The sequence below is a fragment of the Apodemus sylvaticus genome, chromosome 21, assembly GCF_947179515.1.
Source record: "Apodemus sylvaticus chromosome 21, mApoSyl1.1, whole genome shotgun sequence".
Lineage (NCBI taxonomy): Eukaryota > Metazoa > Chordata > Mammalia > Rodentia > Muridae > Apodemus > Apodemus sylvaticus.
The window spans coordinates 53,349,829-53,375,057 of record NC_067492.1 but is presented as its reverse complement, the minus strand read 5'-3'; the positions used below and the strand labels follow the sequence as shown (position 1 = coordinate 53,375,057).

General features: G+C 44.5%; 1 protein-coding gene across 5 annotated transcripts in view; it reads right to left on the bottom strand.

The window, feature by feature from the left end:
- Arhgap10 (Rho GTPase activating protein 10) overlaps positions 1-25,229 on the bottom strand; it is a 284,292-nt gene that overhangs the window by 158,381 nt on the left and 100,682 nt on the right. For all 5 annotated transcript variants that reach the window (XM_052166592.1, XM_052166588.1, XM_052166589.1 and 2 more), the window contains exons 8-13: positions 21,864-21,993; positions 19,400-19,506; positions 17,864-17,958; positions 8,048-8,129; positions 4,897-4,942; positions 2,907-2,972 (exon numbers count right to left, since the gene is read on the bottom strand). In XM_052166592.1, the coding sequence (XP_052022552.1) occupies positions 2,907-2,972; positions 4,897-4,942; positions 8,048-8,129; positions 17,864-17,958; positions 19,400-19,506; positions 21,864-21,993 (526 nt within the window). The remainder of the gene's footprint in view (positions 1-2,906; positions 2,973-4,896; positions 4,943-8,047; positions 8,130-17,863; positions 17,959-19,399; positions 19,507-21,863; positions 21,994-25,229) is intronic.

The following is a 25,229-nucleotide window of genomic DNA, read 5'->3' as shown; positions in this document are numbered from 1 at the left end:
GAAGAAACACAAAAATCCCTTAAAGAATTACAGAAAAACACAAACAATCAAGTGAAGGAACTGGACAAAACCATCAAGGATCTAAAATTGGAAGTAGAAACAATAAAGAAATCACAAAGTGAGACATCTCTGGAAATAGAAAACCTTGGAAAGAATTTAGGAGTCATAGATGCAAGCATCAACAACAGAATACAAGAGATGGAAGAAAGAATCTCAGGTGCTGAAGATACCATAGAAAACATTGACTCAACAGTCAAAGAAAAAGCAAAATACATAAAACCGGTAACCCAAAACATCCAGGAACTCCAGGACACAATGAGAAGACCAAACCTAAGGAATATAGAAGAGAGAGAGGATTTACATCTCAAAGATCCAGTAAATATCTTCAACTACACTGTATAAGAAAACTTTCCTAACCTAGAGAAAGAGATGCCCATGAACACACAAGAATCCTACAGAACACCAAACAGACTGGACCAGAACAGAAAGTCCTCCTGGCATATAATAATTAAAACACCAAATTCACTAAACAAAGAAAGAATATTAAAAGCATTAAGGGAAAAAGGGCAAGTAACTTATAAAGGCAGGTTTATCAGAATTACACCAGACTTCTCACCAGAGATGATGAAAGCTAGAAGATCCTGGGCAGACCTCATACAGACCCTAAGAGAAGACAAATGCCAGCCCAGGTAATATACCCAGCAAAACTCTCATCATCATAGATGGAGAAACCAAGCTATTCCATGATAAAAACCAAATTTGCATAATATCTGTCCACAAATCCAGCCCTACAAAGGATAACTGATGGAAAACACCAACACAAGGAGGGAAACTACACCCTAGAAAAAGCAAGAAAGTAATCTTCCAACAAACGCAAAAGAAGATACTCACACAAACATAAAAATAACATCAAAAATAACAGGAAGCAAGAATCACTATTCCCTAATATCTCTTAAAAACAATGGACTCACCTCCCCCAAAAAAAGACATAGACTAACGAAATATTTATCATGTAAATCTTCAATTTTATCAGAAAATGTTTGTAATTCCCCTTTTAATTAATTTAGTAATTGCTTTTATGTCTACCATTTTATCTGCATTATTTTTCATGATAATCTTCAATTTTAATGTCTTTTTATATACTTCCTCTATTTTATCAGAAATGTTTCCAATGAAAATCTCTGATTTTATCACAAATGTTTCTAATTCCACCTTCAATTAATTTAGAAGTTTTTACATTAACTATTTTTTATGTAAAATTTTCCATGAAATAGTCAATTTTAACGTGTTTGTCTATTTATTTCTTGAATTTTACCTGAAATATTTTCTGTGTAAATCTTCAATGTTATCTGAAAATTTTTATAATTCCACCTTCGATCAACTTAGAATTATCTTTATGCCTATCATTTTATCTATATAATTTCCATGATAATCTTTAATTTTAACATGTTTTTCTATATATTTCTATAATTTTATCAGAAATGTTTTCTATATAAATCTTCAAATTTATCAGATGTTTATAATTATACTTTTAATCAACTTAGGAATATTTTAATGCCTACCATTATTTTATATATATATATATATATATATAAAATTTTCCATGATAATCTTTAATTCTAACATGTTTTTACCACTTTACTCCTTAATTTTCCATGAAAATTGTCAATTTTAACCTGTTTATCTAAAATATTTTCCATGTAAATCTTTAATTTTATCATAAAGGGTTTTTACTTCCCTTTTCAATAAACAAAAATAATTAAAAAAAAAAAAAACTCCCCGAATGACTGCAATGCAGTCATAAAGCATTGTCCCAGGAGAAGCATTGTGTGTGTTGGAGCAGTAGGTACACAAGTGCAACCATGTTTAATGGGATCTCACAAGAGGAAGAAAACCAGCAATAAGGTGCTTAAACAAAATGTGATAAGAATTAGTTTTCCAGTTGCTGATTCTTCCAAAGAATGAGCTGAACTGTATTAGACTAAGTTGGGTACACACACACACACACACACAGCCCCAACCATGACATGAATTCTTATAAAAAAGAACAAATCTCAATACACAAAAGAGACGGAAGGAACATGTATGTATGCACACAGAAGGGACATGTATGCACACAGAAGGGACATGTATACACACAGAAGAGACATGTATACACACAGAAGGGACATGTATGTATGCATACAGAAGGGACATGTATGTATGCATACAGAAGGGACATGTATGCACACAGAAGGGACATGTATGTATGCACACAGAAGGGACATGTATACACACAGAAGGGACATGTATGTATGCACACAGAAGGGACATGTATGTATGCACACAGAAGGGACATGTATACACACAGAAGAGACATGTATGTATGCACACAGAAGGGACATGTATGTATGCACACAGAAGGGACATGTATGTATGCACACAGAAGGGACATGTATGCACACAGAAGGGACATGTATGCACATAGAAGGGAATTGTGTGTATAAACACAGAAAGGCACAGCAAGGGGATTCCATCAACAAGCCAAGGGCACAGGCTAAGAGAAAACTAACCCGACCTCTAGAGCTCAGCATTCCCACCTCCTGAACTGTGAGGGTACATTACATTCTGGCTTGGGCCATCCACCCTGTGCTAATTTCTGTGGTAACAGAGCCACAAGCAAATGTGAGTCCATTGTAACTATGACCTCATTTGTTACTGCAAAAGAAGAGGTACGGGAGGTTTCCCCACATTTACATGGACAGTGTAAAGGGACTCCTGCCATCACTGCAGGGGTAACTGACCATGCTATGAGGTTAAAGTTCATGGTATGACAGGCAGCCCCACACTTCGGGCTGTGACCGGCTCAGGGGTGACGTACCTACGGTCTCCACAAGTAAGAATGCTGAGCACAGCATGAGCGTTACCTCGAGTTTCAACGGCGCTGATGCATTTTCTGAGAATTGTGAATCCCATATTATCCAGCTGTGCACCTAAACAAACAGTTATAGGATGTCAAGGGCAAGTAGTCACTGTATTTCTTTCCCTTACAAAAAGACGGAAAGAATTTAATGCAACTTTTGTTTCACTACTTTAAAACTTCTGAAGCCCACATCTTTCCCATGTACATGGCAGAGATGGAAAAGTTATGTATTTATAGGAGAGCCTCCATGATGCATATCAAGATGGCCAATTATCAATTTATAATTCAATCTGCAACATAAAGTTTTAAGTTAATAGTATGGATTATCTTAAACGGTAAAAGAAAATAATAGCAATCTCTAAGGGAAGCTACCTAAAAATAAGCTGAATTTCGCCGAAATTCTAAGAGTAGCAGAGTTACAGAAACCCACAAATCTGCGTGAGGGCTTTTCAGTGAGCACCTGAGCGTTTGTCTAACACAGGAACAAAATGCTTAAGAAAAGTTTTGTTAAATGCTATCTAGGCAATAAGCTTAAGTTAAAATTTTGATAATTTGTATAATTCACCAAGCTTTTTTAATGACATTATTATTTTCATAATTTGAATTGAAAACAGATGACTCATGTGCTAGAACAGGCCAACTTTAAAATAAAATTTTATGCTTTTTCTAATATAAATGTTTGCTTATGACCAGATTGGCATATATTTGGAGATCTTATTTTTGCTTCAAAACTTAATGAAAGAAAGCAGCACCTCCAGCCACTGCTCCAAGGCCCAAGGGAGTGTAGCATTAGCGATTGCTTCATGGGCATTTCCAGTCCTTGGATATAACCTTGGTTCAGAATATGCATCACTACGCTTAAAGTGAATTTTAGTGGTGAAAACTGTACAGAGGTTTCAAGAATCCACTATTGACACCACATAAAATGCAAGTTGTTTCGTTATGCTTTGCAAAGCCATCTCCAGGAGAGGCGTGTTTCAACATCTTTATGATATTAAACAGTAGCGACCAAAGGGGAAGGCTGGAAAGGGAGAGGGATGTGGCGGGGGTGGAAGACTGAAGACAGAGACCAGTGTCAAGACAGGCAAGAAAACCACACAGCTGAGAAGCTGCCTGCATGGACACGCCCCGCTGCAGGGCACCTGTGAGAATCCCAGGCCAAGCTGCAGATCGTTAGTCTTTGATTCAAGAGTGAACAGAGGTGATCGCGACTGTTCTGATGTGTACATCACACAGCATTTCCTGTGGCTTTGCTAAGCATGACCTTGATTTGGAAGATACTGCTTGCCCTGTATGTAAACAGCTCAGCACCTCCCTGCTGCTGCTGCTGCTGCTGCTGCTTCCCAAGTGCACGTGTCCTGGAGAGCTAGCACAAACTCTGGCTGCAAGGCCAGAGGGTTTCAAGGCATAACAGGACTGGACACGGTGGTCAAAACTCAGCCCAAGCAAGAAAATAAAGCCAGGGGCTCAGTTCTGACCACCTGCAGCCCGCCCTGCACAGAAACACCTTATAATGACAGGTGCTCATGCTCTGAGAGCTGCCCAGCAGCCAGAGGCTCGCCGTCAGCCTGGGGCCACTCTTGCTTTTTATTACTCATTGTGGCCAAGGATGACTATTTTAAACTATCTGAAGTAGTTCTCATGCTTGCCTAGAGAATGCTCTCCGCAGCCTCACTGAAAATGCCGGCAAGTGTAGGGCCACTCACCAACCAAGCACTATGGCCTGGAGAATCTGCTTACTTCTAGCTAGAATGACAAATGACAGGCTGAGGAAGCCTACAGGCAGAGGACAACCCCTTGCAGAGGCTCTGAGAGCTGCAAGTTGCCCACTGAGAAGATGCCCATCACCACGCATGACTGTAGCCATACACGGCAAGGCGGCAGGAGAATTCCCAGTGAAGCTCAAGGGGACAATGAGGGCCACCCACCCCTCGGGCTTAAAGAGGGTGCACAAGGAGCCCGCCAACAGCTTGGGGCTGGTGACGAACACTCACCTCCTTCCGGTCTCGGGACGATGGCTTTATTAAACGTGTGGAACAGCTAGTGATAGAAAGAAAGAAGAGACTCTCAGCAGATTACTTCAGAGTCAGTCAAGTCAGAACACACAAATTGTCATTTTCATAAATTTAGCATTAGACAATGTAGCATATAAAAGATATATTTAGTCTTCATCCCTGCTTTACAGCACAGAGTTCCCACACCTGGGATTTTCAGATAGAAGCATCTTGCTATTCAGGAGCCCTTTGGGACAGTTCGAAACTAATGCTGAACAAGTAACTTAGAAAACGAAAACCCATATAGCAATGCGACTAGGTACGCCCCGTGACGGACGGACGGACAGACTGAGGCCTTCAGTCATCCACTGACTACCTGCGGAAGAAGCTTATAATCCACAAAAGGATTTGGGGCGCTTCCCTGGTGAACACACCAAATGCTGGGGTGATGGCACAGGGCATGGGGGCTCCTCACACGTGCACACTCACTTTACAACTCGCCCTGTGCACAGCTTCCTTGTAACTGCTCCAGCTGTAACATGCTCTATAAGACATGACCAAGTGTACCTTTACCCTGAGCGCTGAGAGTCAACGACTACGCCCAAGGAAGGGGTCATGGGATCTCAAATTCACGTCATACTATGCTACCAAGACTGAAGCAGAGGCAGCCACCTAGATCTGCACCCCTAACTTGTAAGGTCTGCCACCAACACTGCAGACAGCAGCACTGTCAGAGTTGAACTGAACTTGGGGACATCCAGCTGCTGTAGGACAAGGCCAGTGTAGGAAATCCGCCCTGGGGTAGCTGTGTGAGGACACAGGCCAGATGAGCCGTGATGGTCTAATGGCATGCTATCATGTGCTCATATACAGAAGTAAGGAACACAGACAGGACATCTCTCAGTCTACCCTTCTCTTCCAGAGCCATGCCAAGCTGGCAAAAACGAGATCAAAGAGTCTGCAGTCTCTAAGGAACTTGTTACAGGTCTGTGTAAACGGGAAAAGTTCCCCTTACAGAGACAGGCTGACAAACTGTTCATTCCAACCTCTATGAAAACTCCCAGTAATGTCCAGTCGGTTGTTTCCTGTGTCTAAGCCCGGTATTTACGTAAGCAGAGCATCGCCCTTGCCCATCGTTTCAGTGACTACATCTGCGGTAATTTGGCTTCTCCAACTGGCTCGCTACTTGCAAGAAGACATAGCACAGGGAAGAAACCTGCTGTGCCTCCCAGTCCCCATGCACATGTTTCGCTGCTCAGCATCTCTCCACATCCTTCTGTCGTCTGTTAGTGACCTCTCTTCACAGGGAGTCAAGCAGATCAGAGACTCAAGACGAAACCAAACCGGAAGCTCACTTTTCTCACAAAGAAAACCACTCAACCATGGTGGTATTTCTGCTATGCAAACTCACTATCTAAAGTACTTCTCTAGGCTCTGGGGTGATCATCGGGATTATTAAAAAAAGGATTAAAGGATTAGCAGACCTAGATCTCTATCACTATCAAAATTCTTTAATTATTAGGGAGATCTCTGTATAGCCCTGGCCATCCTGGAACTCTATAGAAGCCAGGCTGGTCTTGTACTAAGACTTTTTTTTTTAATAGTTATGTATCTGTGTAGGTATGTATGGATGAGAGTTTAGGTGTCTGTGGAAGCCAAAAGTACGTGATCATCTGGACCTGGGGTTACAAGGTGATTATAATAAGCAGCCAAACATGGGTGCTGGGATGCGTGCTCTGGTCTTCTGCGAGAGCAGTATGTACTGCTGGCCACTGAAGCATCTCTCCAGGCCTCTATCAAAACTCCTGGCCAAGACGTCTAAGAACTAACTGAGCAGCCGGGCAGTGGTGGCGGATTTCTGAGTTCGAGGCCAGTCTGATCTACAGAGTGAGCTCCAGGACAGCCAGGGCTATACAGAGAAACCCTGTCTCAAAAAAACCAAATCCAAAAAAAAAAAAAAAACAAAAACAAAAACAAAAAAAAAAAACCAGAACTAACAGAGCAGTGCTGAATGAGGGACAGGTCCGCCCAGTGAGAGAGTACTTGCTAAGCACAGGTGATCATGGAGTCCATCCTTAGCACCAAAACTGGACAGAAACAAAGAGACTGGGTCTGAATCCAGCTCAGATACAACAACATACAAATGTGGTTCTGCATAATTTTGCCTGGGAATACATTTCTTAAACAGCATCAAGCTTCAAATGGATTTTCTTTTTCAGCAGCCATCACCTCACGACAGGCACACAGCCTACTTACTAGCCAGCCTCACTAGCGCTCCCTGGACTTTCAACAATGCCCTTGCAGCTGAGCCACCAGGCAAAAGCAGCAGTGTTGCACGCTCTGAGACAGCTCCACTCTGAAGCCTCCTTCCTGGCTGAACAGAAGCCCTCTTCCACCGTCAGACGTTTTCCCCTAAGCCTTCATAAGCCAAGCAGGTAGTTTCATAGCCAATCACAGCACTTTACACAGCATACTGAAAGAGCATCTGTGGCTCTGCCTAAAGTCTCCCTTACTAAATCCCTAACCCCGTACATGATCTGCCAGATTCTGAGCCCCCAAAGCCAGCAAGAAATCAGAAAGGAAATCAGTGCTGGACCCCAAGGGCCAACAGTCAGAGTTCAGGTGCCTCCAGACCTGAGTTACAACCCTTAGTAAAGAGACCACTCTAAGGCTATTCTACACTACAAAGTAGAAACCATTACAGTATTATACACTGTTAACTATCAGCCCGAAATGGGTGGCAGTTTCTACTGTCATGCCCTACCATCCCGTCTCCAGAATCTAAAGCACACTGCAAGCATTCAATACACCTGTCACAAAAACAAAACAAAACAAAACAAACAAACAAAAACACACTCGTGTAAAACTGGAGCAGTTGAGAGTTTTGCTGACTTTTTCAAAAGAAAGCCAATCAGAGTGACAAAGTCAAGGGAAAAATCAGAACTGGAAATGAATGATGGCCAGGCGTGGGGGTGCCGCAGCTGCCCAGGATAAAACTACTGGAGAGTCAGTAAGGTTCCAGCTCCAGCAAGGAACCGATCTTGGATGCTGTAAACTACAGACGATGCGGGAGGCGGGGGATTGGGGGGGGGGGGGTGAAGCCAGCCAGCTGAACGGATCCAACTGGAGCTCCAGCCACCGCTGTGCTTACAGCTTCTTTTCCACCCAGAGCTTCCAGCCACTGCTTCCTCTCCTCTTCTGAAAACGCCTGCACGGTCAAAGGGACGCCAGGCCTGAAAAAGACCAGCAAAACACAGGTCACCCAGTGACAATGCAAAACCTCTCCTCTGCCTCCAAAGGTTTCATTCATTTTCAACTACAATAAAAAGTATATAATGTAAAATTTGCTATTTATGCTACTTTTAAACAGAAACACATTACTGTACAACCATCTCCATGATTCACCTCCAGAATATTGGGGGAGGGGTGTCTCACTATGTAGTTCAAGCTGGTCTTGAATTCAGTCTATTCCTGTCCCCATCACCTGAGTGCTGGGACCACAAGTACATACGACCTCTCTGTGCCAGGCCAGAGATGCCGTGATCTTGCAAAACTAAACCTCTACATACCACTAAACACTTATTTCCTATCTACTGCCCTCATCCTATGGCAATTCCTATTGTACACTGTGTCTCTACAAATCTGGATAATCTTCGCACCATAAGAAACCACATCCTATTCATAGTTTCTAACCAGCATTTTTAAATGTAGGGTTCATCTAAGTCAGAACATATATCACAAATCTTCCTTTTTAAGACCAAATAATACTTCACTGTATGTACATATGATGTTCCCCACACTAATTTCCAACAACGATAAGCAAATTAATACATAATCACAACACCCTGACTGGAAGGGCCAGTGTGAAAAGTCTACGAACAGCAAATGTTGATGAGGATGTAGAGCACAGGAGCTCTCACCCATTGATACCAATGACATAAAATGTGGCAAGCAGTGTAAGAGAGCTCTGTGGCGTCCTACAGACATAGCCAGACACTGCTAGTACAATCTTTACAGAGTTATTAAGATCTGTGTCCACCTATACCAGATTTATTCACAACCTCTGCAAGTGGGAAGCAGTCAAAATGTACTTCAGTGGGTGAGGGTTCCAGGAACCCACACAGTGTATTTCTCAGCAATGAAACACCATCACACCCCAAAAAGGCACAGCAAGTTCATTATTTCTCAGGGAAAGAAGTCTACAGAAGAGGGTTACATGGTGCATAATTTCAAGTCTGGAAAAGTCAGAACTACAGAGAAGCAGCAGCAAAGGCATTGAGAGGAAGGCACAGACAGAAATGAGCTCTGCCGCAGGAGAACTTCAGAAGGGCATCCACACACTATGGTCAACAATGCGATGGGAAGAAACCTCTTGCTCCATGATCTCTTACAGAGAGATGGATCACTGGCAACACCAAACAGCAAACCTGCTGAAGCACCGCTCTGTAAACTACAAAAGTCTGAGTTCTGGAAAGAAAAGACTAAAATTAAATTTAGTGACTATATAGGACAATAAGGCAAGTATAAGAAAATGCACACACACACACACACACAGGTACGGACGAATGCAGGCACACACACAAACCGAACAAGGCTCACACACCAGACATTCAGTAAGGAAGCACGCCCATGAAGAAGCTCTGGTGAGGTCACTGATACACAGGGAACTGAAGAAAAGGCCTCCCTTGGGATTCTAAGAAATCAACTGTACTGCTGGGCAAACGCTCACTGGCTGAACTGAGGCCGTGACGGATCTCTTATTTAGTCATGCCTACTAGGTACCACACACTCCACCAAACTCTACCCATCTGTCACAGTGAGCCTTGCTAAATACAAAAGCAACCCAATGAATTCCATAAAAGAGAACATGAATCAGATACAAGAGAATGAGTTGTCCAGGCATTCATTGAAGTAGAAACTTCTGGTTTCTTCTTAAAGTCAGTTATGTCAAATAATGTTTTGCTGGGGCACACAGGTGAGAGAATGTTTTACTAAAGCAGACATGTGAGAGAATGTTTTCCTGAAGCAGACACAGGTGGAAGACTGTTTTACTCTAGCAAACACAAGAAAGGACACAACGGTGTTTAGAAAGCATGTACATGTGACCCCACAGACCCGTGAGAGCTCGAACACTAGTTCCCTTCGCTCTGCCTCACTATTCTTTGAGGAGGGCGCACATGTATTGGTTCGCCTTACACTGCTTTGCTGAGCTTTGCTAGTGGTGGATAGAGAAAAAGTTGCCAAAGAACGTCTCATAAGATTCCTGGGTGTCTTGCCAATTCCACTGGCTCTGGCCGGTTGGTTGGTGAGCCTCATGGCTTCTTCTGGATTTCACTGCTCTTGAAGATTCATATGGTTGTCTGCTAGGTGGACTGGTGAGCTGCTGATTCGTGTTGGTGTTTTGCTAGACGACTTGACTGCTGATATCCTGACAAGGAAGATAGGACTTGCCCCCAAAGAACTATTTCTAAACAGGTCCACTTTCCCTGTGTCCTAAAAACCTTTCTTTTCCACTACCTCTGGTGGGTGGTGAGCTGCTGGAAAGGAGGTTGAGCCCTTATTAAAGTAGCTTGAGAAAAATTATGCCTACAAATCATTCTTTCCTTCCAGCCACTGTGCTTATCTGTAGAGCTCACAGTTGGAACTGGAATCTGTGGACATACACATACAGTTGGGACCAGTACACCTGCACTTCCGAAGCACCTCAGCCTCTTCCCACGCCCTTAAGCAAAAAGTAGCAGCAATGGTGGCAACACCTCAGGAAGGCGGCACAGTAGAGGACAGCTCCCACCACCTGCAGCAGGCTCTGGTCCCTCCCAATGCAAATGACAACAGTAATAAACTAGGGTGTTGTGCTCTACCTCAGGCCCTGTAGGCCCCAGCGTGAGAGGCAGCCCCAGTGTGAGAGGGTCCTCATTCGCCCAGGAGGTGAGCCTCTGGGCATGCCTGTGAAGGAGAGCCTTGAGAACCGAAATATCTGGCAGTGGACTGCCAGGGCTTGGGCAGTCGCGCTGCCCAAGTTACAGGGAGAACACAGACTGAGCAGTGCCACTCAGGCCTAAGGTTCCTGACTGGATGTAACCCGGCTGCTTCAAACACCTACCACTGTCTTCCATGCCACAAGGGACAGTCACCTGAACTACAATACTTCCTAGTGCTGTTCTAAGAAACAGAGATTTGCTCCCTCCAAAGGGAGGTAAGTGGCTACAAGGTCCAATAGTGGAAACCCAGGGGCGGACTCTGGTAATGGTACCTCTAAAAGAAGCTGTTCAACTCCTTCACTGCTGGTGGGATTGTAATGTGGTACAACCACTATGGAAATCAGTCTGGCGGTTCCTAAGAAAACTGGACATGACACTTCCGGAGGACCCTGCTATACCTCTCCTAGGCATATACCCAGAGGACTCCCCAGCATGCAATAAGGACACATGCTCCACTATGTTCATAGCAGCCTTATTTATAATAGCCAGAAGTTGGAAAGAACCCAGATATCCCTCAATGGAGGAATGGATACAGAAAATGTGGTATATTTACACAATGGAATACTATTCAGCAATTAAAAACAATGAATTCATGAATGTTTTAGGCAAATGGATGGAACTGGAAAATATCATCCTAAGCGAGGTAACGCAATCACAAAAGAATACACGTGGAATGCAATCATTGATAAGTGGATATTAATTAGCCCTGAAGCTCTGAATACTGAAGATACAATTAGCATAGCAAATGATTCCCATAAAGAAGGAAGAAGAGGGCCCTAATCCTGGAAAGGCTTGATCCAGCATTGTAGGGGAGTACCAGGACAGAGAAAAAGGAGGGGGAAAGATAGGAGAATGGATAGAGAGAAGAGGACTTATGGGACATGGGGGGCGGGGGGAGACTGGGAAAGGGGAAAGCTTTTAGAATGTAAACAAAGAATATAGAAAATAAATATTAAGAAAAAAAGAAGCTGTTCAAAAATCCATGACAAAGTGCTCTGGACTGATGTCAGACATCATCAGGTGCATTGGGAGGTCCTTGACATGGGAAAACAGTTACTTTTCAGTATGGGATTTTTGTTCACTATCTTGTTAGGTACAGTAATATTCCTGTCTAAACAAACGGGTTTAGTGGTCAGCGTTTGTAGGAACACCCAAATGCCAAAGAATGTTTTTGGGGTTTTTTGTTTGTTTGTTTGTTTGTTTTTTTGTTTTGTTTTGTTTTGTTTTGTTTTGTTTTGTTTTGTTTTTTTGAGACAGGGTTTCTCTGTGTAGCCCTGGCTGTCCTGGAACTCACTCTATAGACCAGGCTGGCCTGGAACTCAGAAATCTGCCTGCTTCTGCCTACCAAGAGCTGGGATTAAAGGCGTGCACCACCACTGCCCAGCAATGCCAAAGAATTTATTCCCACACTTAGCCTTGGGAATTCTTGATTTTTAAAGACTGTAGCTGAAACAGCCAAAATGCTCCAACTCTAACAGTTTACAGTAATGCTGTAAGACTACAGACAAGGCTCTGAAGGAGCTTTCCCAGACCTAAGTATACAGTCATCTTAAAGAAGCAGAAGGGAGCACTCTGTGAGAATATGACTAACAGATCCAATAAATGTATGTGCGCTTAAAAAATGTAACGGTCTTCATGACTTGTGTCATCTAGAAAAACTGTCAATGATTAAAGTCAAGTGCCTTTTCGGGAAAGGACAATAAAATTCAAGGTCCTCCCCTCTCCTGCCCCACCCCCACCCCGTCCCACCCCCCAAAAATCCTTAAATGCTTGTCCACTCTTCCTCAGGAATAGCCCAACAAGTAAAGCTAAGCTAGTGTTCTTTCTTAACCCACTAGGTTAGAACAGTCACATTCTGTGGAAAGTGGGCCAATTATGTTTAGTACAAACACTCTCCTGTCATGAACACCTCAGGATGGATAAAGGCCTTCCCACCCTGAGTTAAAGAAGACAATAAGGGTCAGATATCCTGAAGATCAGACATTTACAATTCATAACGGTAGCAAAATTACAGTTATTAAGTAGCAAAGAAATAATCTTATGGTTGGGGTCACCACAACATGGGGAACTGTATTAAAGGGTCACAGCACTAGGAAGGCTGATCCACAGTGCTGCTTCTCCCTTCTGAGTCTCCACAGCGTCAGTCCCACCCTGATAACAAGGCCTCTGTGCCCGCAAAACATTAAAACTCCGGGGTTCCCTTCAAACGAGAAAAAGGACTACATGATCCGACAGAAACTCCCATTTCCTTCATATGCTTCTTGATGACAATGACCTTATTTTGCTGTTTGCTTTACTATTTTCTGACACCATTGATACACCTGATGACTGTGGCCTCACACTAATTCCTTCCACTCTTTCCTTCTTCGTGGGCATCATTTAATATGTAGATTGTGTCTTGGGTATTCCAAGCTTCTAGGCAAATATCCACTTATCAGTGAGTGCATACCATGAGTGTTCTTTTGAGACTGGGTTACCTCACTTAGGATGATGTTCTCCAGTTTCATCCATTTGTCTAAGAATGTCATGAATTCATTGTTTCTAATGGCTGAATAGTACTCCATTGTGTATATCTACCACATTTTCTGTATCCATTCCTCCGAGAAGGGACATCAGGGTTCTAAATTTATAGACTGGTATTTATGTAAGATTGGATTCTTATGTGTATACAAAAATGCTGGATCCCATCAACAAATATGCTTTCCCCTCAACACATAAAAGCAGGAACTGAGGGTGACTTGCTGGTACAACACTCCCCACCGTGTTCTGGGCCCTGCCTGAGCTGTAACACAGCAGCACCCAAAAATAATGACAATTTAAAAAGCGACTCTGCCAGGCGGTGGTGGCCACGCTTTTAATCAGGCAGAGGCAAGAAGATCTCTGAGGCCAGCCTAGTCTACAGAGTGAGTTCCAGGACAGCCACGGCTGCACAGAGAAACCCTGTCTTGGAGACCCACCCCTAAAAGAAGGAAAAACTATAAAAGAAGCAACATATGATCTCGACTGTGAAATGTCTCCCTGAACTATCCAAGCAGGAATACAGAAAGCAGGCCCAATTTGATGAGGGAAAAAACAGGTGGCCACCTCCAATATATAAATACTCGTAACCACATACTAATAGTGTGTGTGTGTGTGTGTGTGTGTGTGTGTCACTAAATTTATCGCTACAACCATGAGTTAGACAAGGCCATAAGAGACTGTAAACACTAGGCCCAGTGGACTCCGCAGAGCTGGGAAATGTCCTGGAGAAGGGTTGGGGGGGAAGCAGGGCAGTGGTACCGCTGGAGCAGAGGGCCCACTGTACCGTGGGGAGAGTGGGCCTGCCCACAGAGGACATGCACAGCAGACCACCAGGACAAAACCCTGCAGGGGCAGCAGGCTGAGGTCTGACGGCTAATAGAACAGGGGAAAGCCGTCTGAGACATCACCATAATAGCTTTCTGAGGAGTTTTTTGTTGTTTGTGGAAGGAAAGGAATGGGCAGTAGATTAAAAGGCTCACTGATAGTATAACAACTTTTAAATGACAGATGAGAGAACCGTGTGTGCTGCTGGGAGAGCTGCAGGGATGAACATAGCGACCAAACTGAAAACACTTAAGGAAATTTAAGGACAGGTAGGCAGAGGTGAGGAATGACAGCACCAGTGACTGCACATGGTCCTTAAAGGACCCTGTGGCCATAACAAAACAAAACAAAACAAGCACGGAAGTGGGGGCTAGAACGATGCACAGTTCTGCAGTTAAGAGCACGGGCTGCTTTTACAGAGGACCCGGGTTTTGATTCCTGTTCACAACACATGATGACAGCTACCATCTTTACCTCTGGTTCCAGGGGGTCTGATGCCCTCTTCTGGCCTTGTTAAGCACAGCATGTATATAGTGCACAGACATAACATCCAAACACACAGAAAGCATACCATAAAAATAAATAGGGGCTGTAGAATGACTCATTGGTGATAGTACTTGCTACTATTTCAGAGGACCCAGGTTTGATTCCCAGCATCCACAGGGAAGATAACAACCATCTATAACTCCAGCTCCAGAAGATCCAATGCCCTCTCTGGCCAGAGAGAGACAGAGACAGAGACAGACAGAGACAGGCAGACAGACAGACAGACAGACAGACAGCATAGAAAAACTCTGACGGCTATTCTTGGCTGTTAACTTGACTACATCTAGAATGAACTATGATCCAGAAATGGAGGGCACATTTTTGAGTGAATTTTCTTTTTTTTGGGGGGGGGGGGGGGGAGATGAATCCACTTCTGGTCTAGACCTTTGAGGTAGGAAGACAAACATCTTTGATCCAGATCTTGAAGTGTGATGACACACCTTCCTCTGGAAGCCTATATAAGGACATAAGAGGAAGCTTTTGCTCTGCCTGCTTGCCCTCCCCTCACTAGCCCATCCGTTCCTTCACTGGCACTGGAGCCTACTTTGCCTACTTCTTTGGGATTCCAGCACGTACTGAAGACCAGCTGAGACATCCAACCTCGCGGACTGAGCAACTACTGGATTCTTGGACTTTCCATCGACAGCCAGCCATTGTTGGACTGTAGCTAGACTGAAGCCTGTAAGTCATTCCAATAAATCCCCTTTAGACAGACAGACAGATGAGAGACAGATTCATTCCTTTATTCATTGTATAACTTCTGTGCTCTAGAGACCCCTGACTAATGTCAGGAAGGACTAGAGTCCCACTGACAACCAAAGCAAGGAAGGAGGGAGTGAGGGCTAGCGAGTTAAGAACATGCTTACAGCTTAGCACAGCAACACTGCCTGAACCAGAGCACATACTTAGGAAGAAGAAAATGGGACCTAAGGGACAGACTGGGTTATGAGAGATTCTACTGAGGGAGGAGAGAGCGAGAGAAGGAGGGAGGACAAACAGGAACTCTGGGTCTGAACAGACATTAGGAACTGAGGTGGGCACAGGAGAGAATAGTAACTTAAAGGGCAGAGGTTCCTCGACAGCAACAGAGCTCAGTTTTTGTAAAAAAAAAAAGAAGAAGGAGGAGGAGGAGGAGGAGGAGGAGGAGGAGGAGGAGGAAGGAAGGAAGGAAGGAAGGAAGGAAGGAAGGAAGGAAGGAAGGAAGGAAGGAAGGAAGGAAGGAAGGAAGGAAGGAAGGAAGGAAGGAAGGAAGGAAGGAAAGAAAGAAGGAAAGAAGGAAAGAAGGAAAGAAGGAAAGAAAGGAAGGAAGGAAGGAAGGAAGGAAGGAAGGAAGGAAGGAAGGAAGGAAGGAAGGAAGGAAGGAAGGAAGAAAGAAAGAAAGAAAGAAAGAAAGAAAGAAAGAAAGAAAGAAAGAAAGAAAGAAAGAAAGAAAGAAAGAAAGAAAGAAAGAAAGAAAGAAAGAAAGAAAGAAAGACATTAGAAGAAGCTCTGTTCTGGTTCTTCCTCTATTTTAAAGTTACTGTCCCAGCCAGGTATGGGGTACAATTCTGCTATCCTAGCACTGGACAGACTGAGAAAGAGAGATTGTGGGCTAGCCCAGCCTATCTCCTCCGGAGGCTAGATTCAGGACCTAGCCTTTATCATTTAAAAAAAGGTAAGCCTTTATACAAAAAAGTGACTTAGCAGTAATCCCTCATCTGTCTTTCTGAGCAGGAAAGAAAGGTTACAGCTTACAATCATCGCGGCCAACAAAAAGCAATCAGCATTACCAATGCCTCCAAAAGTAGGAGCAACAGGAGCACAATACAAAATTCATTCAAACGGCACAGAAAGTACTAGAGATAGCTGTTCTCAAAGCAGTCAGTTACTTCACTGAATACACCATCCAGCAAAGCAAACTTCTGACTCATGAAGGTCAATTATTTAAGTAGAAATCTGGCCACACTGAAGTCCGCTGGGCCTGTCACACAGTAGCTTAAAATTAAGACTTGTCCTTTGCAAGCAGAATGTACCGGTTCAACTCTCAACTCTTCAAGTCTCCATGGTCTCCAGGCTCACTGAAGCCCTTGGAACTGCAGCTTCTGACCTGGGAGGTGTGGCGAGGGGTAAAGCTGACAGATAAAGCTCACAAGGACAGAGTCACAGTACCCTGAGCTTGGTCTGAGGCAGCACGGGCACAGATAGGCTCTCCCTGAGTAGCGCAGACCAGAGTCTTAGGACCAGTTTGTAGTGATGGACTTAGATCTTAGCCTCTTTTCAAACAACACATTCTTTCTCTCACAATCTTGGCAAATGCTCCTTGCCACAGCACTGCCAACTTCATCAGGGTGCATAAAGACACCTATTTTTATACAACTGCTCTTCAGTGAATTTACTCATGGGCCTCTCCCTCTCTGTACTAACTCCATTCTCAGCCAGATCATGGAAATAAAGCAGGTAAATTTGACCTGGAAAAAAAGGTTTGTTCTTAATACTCTGTTGGAAAACTTACTACACACACACACACCAAACAGCTTTCTCTAAAATCTCCTGCACCAAACTAGGGTCAGCAAGCACCTGCCCTGCAGACGGCACCAGGCACTCTTGGGGGACAGACATCACTGCCAGGCATTGCCTCCTTTACTTCTGTCTCTCTGCCAAAGATTCTGAAAACTAAATGCTTGAAAGTTATTTAGTAAGAAAGAGCTTTGAGCTCACTGGAAGGGCTTGCCTGTGACCCTCAACTAACAAGGACACTCACTCAAATGCGCGTGAGGACTCCCATTTCCACATTGCTGTGGCAAGCTCTGTCTTTAACCTTATCACACACCACTCACACTTGTCTCATTACTCTCTTCCTGCTGTAAATCAGAAGTGCAGCCACAATGAAATGCTTAAAGTCTCTCCTTCAGGTAACAGCACAGGTTGCCAGGATTGCAGTCTTCAGCCAAAAAAAAAAGCTATGACCCTACAACTCCACAGTGGCCAACGACAGTTTACAATAAACATGGCCAAGACTCAACAAGGTAACATTTTTCTATTTGAGAAATGACTCTTTCCAAAATCATACTTTCAATTAATTTTGATATCATATTTAATTAATTCCAATACCTTACCTGTCAGCGGCTTCGATGTCAAAGCAAAACCTTCTGTCAGTGGAGTCAATATGCCTTTTGATGCATTCTTTCAAAAAGAATGCTTCTCCATCCCCCTGCAAATAAGCACAATACTCAAAATTCTACACAGAGTCTGGTGCTGCTGCCCCACAGGAGCCAAGGCTAGCCCTTTCTGTTTTGACACCTCTCAGCTCCTTACCCAGGGTTTTCTAGTTCTAGAGGACAGCAGTACTGTTTTGCAGCTGTCACAGACGCTGACTCAAGGACAGCAGGAAGGATTACAGTGCTAGAATCTGCTTTAATATCACACTATATTACACGCTGTGTCATTATCAGTATGACCACTATTAGCCTATAAACACCTCAACTCCATAAGGATTGACCTGAAACCTCACCATATTGCTGGGAGCACAAGTTTATCCACTAACACAGAACCAGCGGATCTGGGCAGTTCTGCCTCCTATGAGACTCACCCTAAAGGCCTCACCCTCCTTAAGAGCATTAGAAGTGGGGTAGAGACAGAAGCTACGCAGTGCTTCAGCAAAGAGCGAAGTCTACACCGAAGATTTTCCAAACTATGGAGGTCTGTTAACAATATTTTAAAAGATCCCAGGTAGATATTCAGAACATCACAGCTACACTGCTCCATTTGGTCATCTGCAGCTGAAACTGGAAGCTATCACTAAGAACTGCCCTAAAACCCCGATTCACTATAACAGCAAACTCAGGCTCAAAGAGAATGCTGCAAGTCGCCCTTCTACGAGGGACGGAGCCTTGCCTCAGCCCCATCTGGGAGGCTGTTTTCTATCTGCATCCATCACCACGAAGGCTCCTTCTTACAACCCACTCTAATGTGTTTGTTTGTTTCTGGAGGAAGGGTAGGATGAAGACAGAAATCACATTAGATTAATTCTGAATTCAACTAAGCAAAATGTCACCCATCCACACAGCAAGCAACAAACTGACTGGCTTTCTTAAAAAGTGTGGCCAATCATACTCACTCCTAGTGAGAAGGGCTCCACCCCAGACACCAGTGTTCGCCTCCAGCATCTATCACAGCTATTCACTGGCCCAGGAGGCCCACCTTCCCCACACAGCCAGCTCCCATGGTCCTCTGCCATGCGTGGCTCTGCTAGTCATCTCCTGGGGACAAGCAGCCAGCTCATGGGGAAGAACCTCATGAAAACTCTGCATGCCTAACTGGGTGAAAAGGGATTCATGTGGAGGCTGCTCCACCTTGCAGGGTTCCAGACTGTGACTACATGGCAAGCAAAAAAGCCAGATCCTCTATGTAAACATGGATGACCAACAAGTCACAAGGCCTAGTGCAGAAACTCTTTGTCTTCTAAAACAGTAACAAATTCTACTCCTCTCTGCTTAAGAATCTAACTGTAAAGACCTAAGAATATGATTTAGAAACAAAACAAGGATGCTAATTCGAAAGCCAAATGTCTCAATAGTCAATACGAAACTACTAAACGACAAACCCGGCAAGTATCTCTTCTATAAAATAAAAACCTACCACCAAATACTTACCAGTTTCCCTCCAGATCTGTGCTCAAATGGAATCATGTTGAATTTCTTGGCTGTTTTCCGGTACATGCAGTAGTGTTTGACCCAACTGGACCCAAATGGAGCAGGCCCTTCAACAAAGCACAGATCATTGTGGTTTTCCTCCTGAGGAGGCAGACATGCACAGTGAGAGCACATTACCGCACAGCTCACCAGGGAAAGCATGCAGGGACTCAGCCCAGCATGGTGACACACACCCTTGGTGCCAGCACACAGGAGGCAGAAACAGATAGGTCTCTATGAGTCTGAGGCCAGCCTGGTCTACACAGGGAGTTGGACATCCAGGGATACTGAGAGGAAACCCTCTCTCTCTCTCTCTCTCTCTCTCTCTCTCTCTCTCTCTCTCTCTCTCACACACACACACACACACACACACACACACACGCACACACACACTGCAGGGACTAGCAGAAGGGGACTGGCGCATAGGACACCTTTAGAGCACTGTGAGACTTTTCTACAGATGACAGTGAGTTACAGTGATGAGTTAGGACAACAGGGTGATTCAACGTGTCAAGTACTTATCACTCAAACCTGGTGACCTGAGCTCAATCCCCAGATCCTACAGTGGAAAGAGAGAACCAGCTCCTGACAGTTGTCCCCTGACCCCACATGCTCCAGCCCAGGTGCTCATCCACATCCACATTATTACTATATAGTAATATTCAGAATAAAGGACATACTTTATATGTGCTAGAATGCCTGAGAGCACCTCAGGCATTCTGGATTGAAGGGCAGAAGCACACCATCCCACTGGCTACTTAGCTTTGGTTCAACAGACAGCACTACTTCTCCCACAATCCTCTACTTCCCAGCTGGTCAACATGGAAGCCAGCTAAATTGGCCATTGACAAACAATGGAAGGAAAGTGTGTAGCCCTGAGCAAAGCTAAGGGTCAGAAGGAGGGAAACAGAGGAATTCAACTCAGAACTTTGAAGGAGTTTTGGCTTCTTTAATTTTCCAACTAGGAAGCCCTCTGTGCTGCATCTGAGTGAAGCAATGGTGCAATGACTAGTCTATACCCCAAAGAGTCTCAAGCTGAACTACCACCCTAACTCTACCACACTGAGCCTGACTGGGTGGTGGGACACCAGCCCAACAAGGAATTTGCAGAGTTCTCAGTGGGTCAGTTCCCATGAGAATAGTATGTGCATACATGTGTATGCGTGTGTGGAAGTGCACGTGCACATGTTCATAGATGCATGACTCCAGGCTAACAGTGGGTATCCTCCACTACCCATGATTACTCTCCACCTTACCTTTCTTTTGGGGGGGGCTCATGTTTTTCAAGGCAGGGTTTCCCTGTGTAGCCCTGGCTGTCCTGGAATGCACTTGTAGACCAGGCTGACCTCAAACTCACAGAGATCCACTTGCCTCTACCTCCTGAGTGTTCCACCTGATCTTTTGAAGACAAGGTCTCTTTGTTAAACTCAGAGCTCGCCAGCTGCCTAGATTGGTTGGCCCAGTGAGGTCCAAGGATGCCCTCTTGCCCACAATGGCACAGCATTATTATGAGATGCTCGTGGAGACACCTTGGTTTTTTGATGGAGGCTGTGGATCCTGAGGCTTGAAGTGTAGGCACTTCACCAGCTGAGACACTGCCCCAGGCCACAGTGGGCTGTTTACAGTGAAGCACCTCACACATGGAGCCATTCACCTTCCTGCTTCTTTGTCACAATGTGGTAGAGCCCAGGGGTCACTTCCCAACCACCAAAAGCATGAGCCAAATAAATCACTTCTTTATCAAGTATCAGGTCTCAAGTACTTTGTTATAAGCTACACAAAGACAAGCAACACAACACTAAAGACTCTTTAAGTAAAATACTGCTATGTAGCACTAGTTTCTATATCCATCCATGGTATTCCTAATATCTTTTAAGGTTTTTATTGTTAGTTATGTGTACAGGTATGCATATGTGAGTGAAGATGCTCACAGGAGCCAGAGGCATTAGATCCCCCTTGTGAGCTACAAGGCATGGCGGCTAGGCACTCAACTCTGGCCTTCTGGAAGAGCAGGAAGTGCTCTTAACTGCTGAGCCACCTCTCTGGCACCTTTCTTAATAACAGAGCACAGCAGTGGCCAGAACAGATAAGGAATGGGAAGAGGAAAGGTGTTGGGAAGGGAAGGGAGGACGGTGTTGCTGGTAACACAGTCCCTCCTGGCTGTTGTTACCTTTAACCTTGGTTTCCTTAGAAACAAAGGAAGCAAACTCCTGGAGCACATCATCAGAGAGCATTCAGCAGCACAGTCAACCAGCTGGGGAGCCCCATGCTGCTGCCAAAGCAGGAATGTGTGCACAGTGTGCCTTCAGGAGCTGGAGAGATGGCTCAGCAGTTCAGAGCACTTTCTGCTCTTGCTGAGAACCTGCATTTGGGTCCCAAGCACCCGGAGGCTTCAGATCCAGCCTATCCAACACCCTCCTCTTACTTTTTTCCTGGACGTACAGATAGCCTTCTGCTGTGAACTGGCTGGCTCGCTTCTGGTCCTTGGGATTTTGTCTGATTTTATTCATGAGTTCCTCCACTTCTGACCTGGTTCCCTCAAATCGATTCCGTGTCTGAAAAAGAAAAAAATACAGATTTCAAGTTCTCCTATGATTTTTTTTATGTGTGTACATTTTGATGTCTCTGTATAACTAGAACTAAATCTGCAGAACTGAAAAAAATGATTGTTCTTTCCAGTGTATCTCCCTATTGAGATTCATATGCAAAGATAACAAAACGTAAAACAGTCAATAGAGAGGATGAGCTGATGACACCAGAGAGGTCTTGCTGCACCATGTTTCCTGATTTTGTTAACCTTAGATGTAAAGAGTAAATAAGCCATAAAAAATCCTTATACCGGGGAAAAATAAAAGGTGTTCGCAACAATGGACCTGACCCAAGCTAGTACTACAACAGCAATCTGAACACTAAGAATCCAAAAATAATTATTCTTCCCAAGCTAACAAAAAAAAAAGTCAGTAACCATTTTTTCTCTGACTGCGCTAACTACACTAGAAGATGACATTTCTTCCCTGAGAGAGGCAAGGAGGAAGCTCTCACAGACAAATAATATCCATGCAGCTAAAGCAGCTAATGACAGTCTGGAAACTCGGAAGACACGGCTGCCAGTGTCTGCTGAGTGGATGCCCTGGACGTGTCGTGCAACTAGAGCAGAGCAGCCACAGGCATCCTCAAGAGTCACCGCCACCCAGGGCAGGGACAGCTCTTTCAGCCAGGCTCAAAAACAATTGCATGGATACCAAAAAGCTGTTAATGTGAAACTGTAGAGGGGCTCAGACAGAACATTGTTACTACAATTTCCCCTCCCTCCTACCTACAATGAAAGGGCTGTCATGCTCCTAAGGGCAGAAGAAACTAGAAAGGCTGGAGAACTGGGACCTTCCTCCCAGGGGATGGGAGACTGAGAAGCACAGACTCTAAAAAATTAAACTATTTCCAGAGGTTTATTTAAACAGAAAAAAAAAAAAAACCCAAAAAACTTTTTTATGCCCTTTAGGAAAACATGGGACCAGGGTAGGTGGTGCATACCTTTAATCCCAGCAGTTCAGATGTCTTAGTTTGAGGCCAGCCTGGTCTACTGAGAAAGTTCCAGGACAGCCAGGGCTACACAAAGCTACATGGCTACTCATTTATATTTATTTATATTTATTTTATATATATAAATACACACATGCATACACACACACAATGCTACAGAGAAACCTTGTATAACAAATAAATTCATTCACATTCATTGATACATATTATACATACACACACACATACACACACATACACACACACACACACACACACACAAGACTATAGAAAGGTCTGGTTCCCCTTCCTGTCCCCATCTGCGGCAGCTCCCACGATCATGTCTGCTTCCATTGACTTCACATTGGCATTATTCATCATTTAGTGAGATTCTTCCCAACCCTCACTTCCTCCACAAATGTGTAGAGCAGATCTAGTCCAATGGGCTTCGTGCATGATCTCCTGTTGATTAGTGTCACTGCCCTAAATGGCTGCAGGTGTGCAGCCAGCCAGCAGGCCTCATGGCACAGCCTCTAATTCTCTGAGCAGTTTCTCATCCTCTCAGACTCTCCCCATCACTGATCCAGAATGCACTGTTTCGATGGAAGGAAGCATCTCACTCCATAACCAGGTTCAGCATGCTAAGACTTCTGTGCAGGCAATACACACACACACACACACACGTGCACACATACACACACATACACACACACACACACGCACACGCACGCGCACACACACACACACATGCACACATACAGGCACTCGCACACACACATGCACACACACACATACACATACATGCACACACATGCGTGTGCACACACACATGCACACAGGCACTCACATACACACTTTATCACACACACACACACACACGCACACGCACATGCACACATACACACACATGCACACACACATACACACATGCACACACACATATGGACACACACATACATGCACACAGGCACTCACATACACACTTTATCATACACATGCATGCACACACAGGCACATACACACACATATACATACACACATACACACAAGCGTGCGCGCACACACACACACACATGCACGCACGCGCGCACACACAGGCATTCACATATAGACACACACCCACAGGCTCTCACATACACACTTTATCATACACAGGCATGCACACACACGCACACACATATACATACACACACGCACACATGCACACACACGCGCATACACACAGGCATTCACATATAGACACACACACACAGGCTCTCACATACACACTTTATCATACACAGGCACGCACACACACAGGCACTCACATACACACACACAGGCACTCACATACACACTTTATCACACACACACACAGGCACTCACATATACACTTTATCACACACACACACTCTCTCACTGTTTAGCATACACATACACAATGGAGCCGCTAGTGCTATACTGTAAAAACCTGTGACTGCATACCACTAAATTGACTTCTAGTCCGGTTCCTGAGGTTTCTTTGTAGCCCATCCGTTTCCCCAGGTTCACCCACTCCTACTGAGAACTAAAGTCCTATTACCACCAATGCATTTTCAGATCCACTCGACACATTCTTAAGAACAAGCAGGCTCTCACATACTCCATACTCTGCTGCATGTCACCTCCAGACCCCAGTCCCAACCCCACGGTCCCATACAGCGATTCCAAGTGTCAACTTTCATAATTCAGTAAGGTTTTCCCATTCCAGCCAATGACATCACTCAGAAGCAAAAGGAGGCAGAGGGGAACAGCGTGAGGAGGATTTCACCTTACAAAATCAACAAACAAAACCAGTACTGTTCCCAAGACAGACAGACAGACAGGCACACAGACAGACAGACATGTGGAGGAGGAGGAAAAAGAGTGGGCTGGCAGATCCAGGAGAGTAGCTGATCAGGCCTTAATACTCCCGAAACGCCACAAAGCACAGAACGGGGATCTCTGGACCCATCAGACTCCTAGAATCAGAGGCAAGGTTTGCCAGAAGTGCTGGAATCCCAGTCCTTACCATTAAGAACTTGTTTCCTACAAGTTTTTAGAGGGGGCAGGCAGCCTTACCAGGATGTTCCCCAAATCCTTGCTTATTGATCCCAGATATATCAGGGAGGGGGGACCTATTTTCTAGCCCAGCATGCAATCTGAAACTAAGCAGAGCAGGACCCGGTGAACAAGCAGTTCCCGGAAGGATCTGGAAGGAGAGCACCTTTCCTTGCACCTCTGTGCCACAGAGGTCATGACAGCTGTCTGTTCA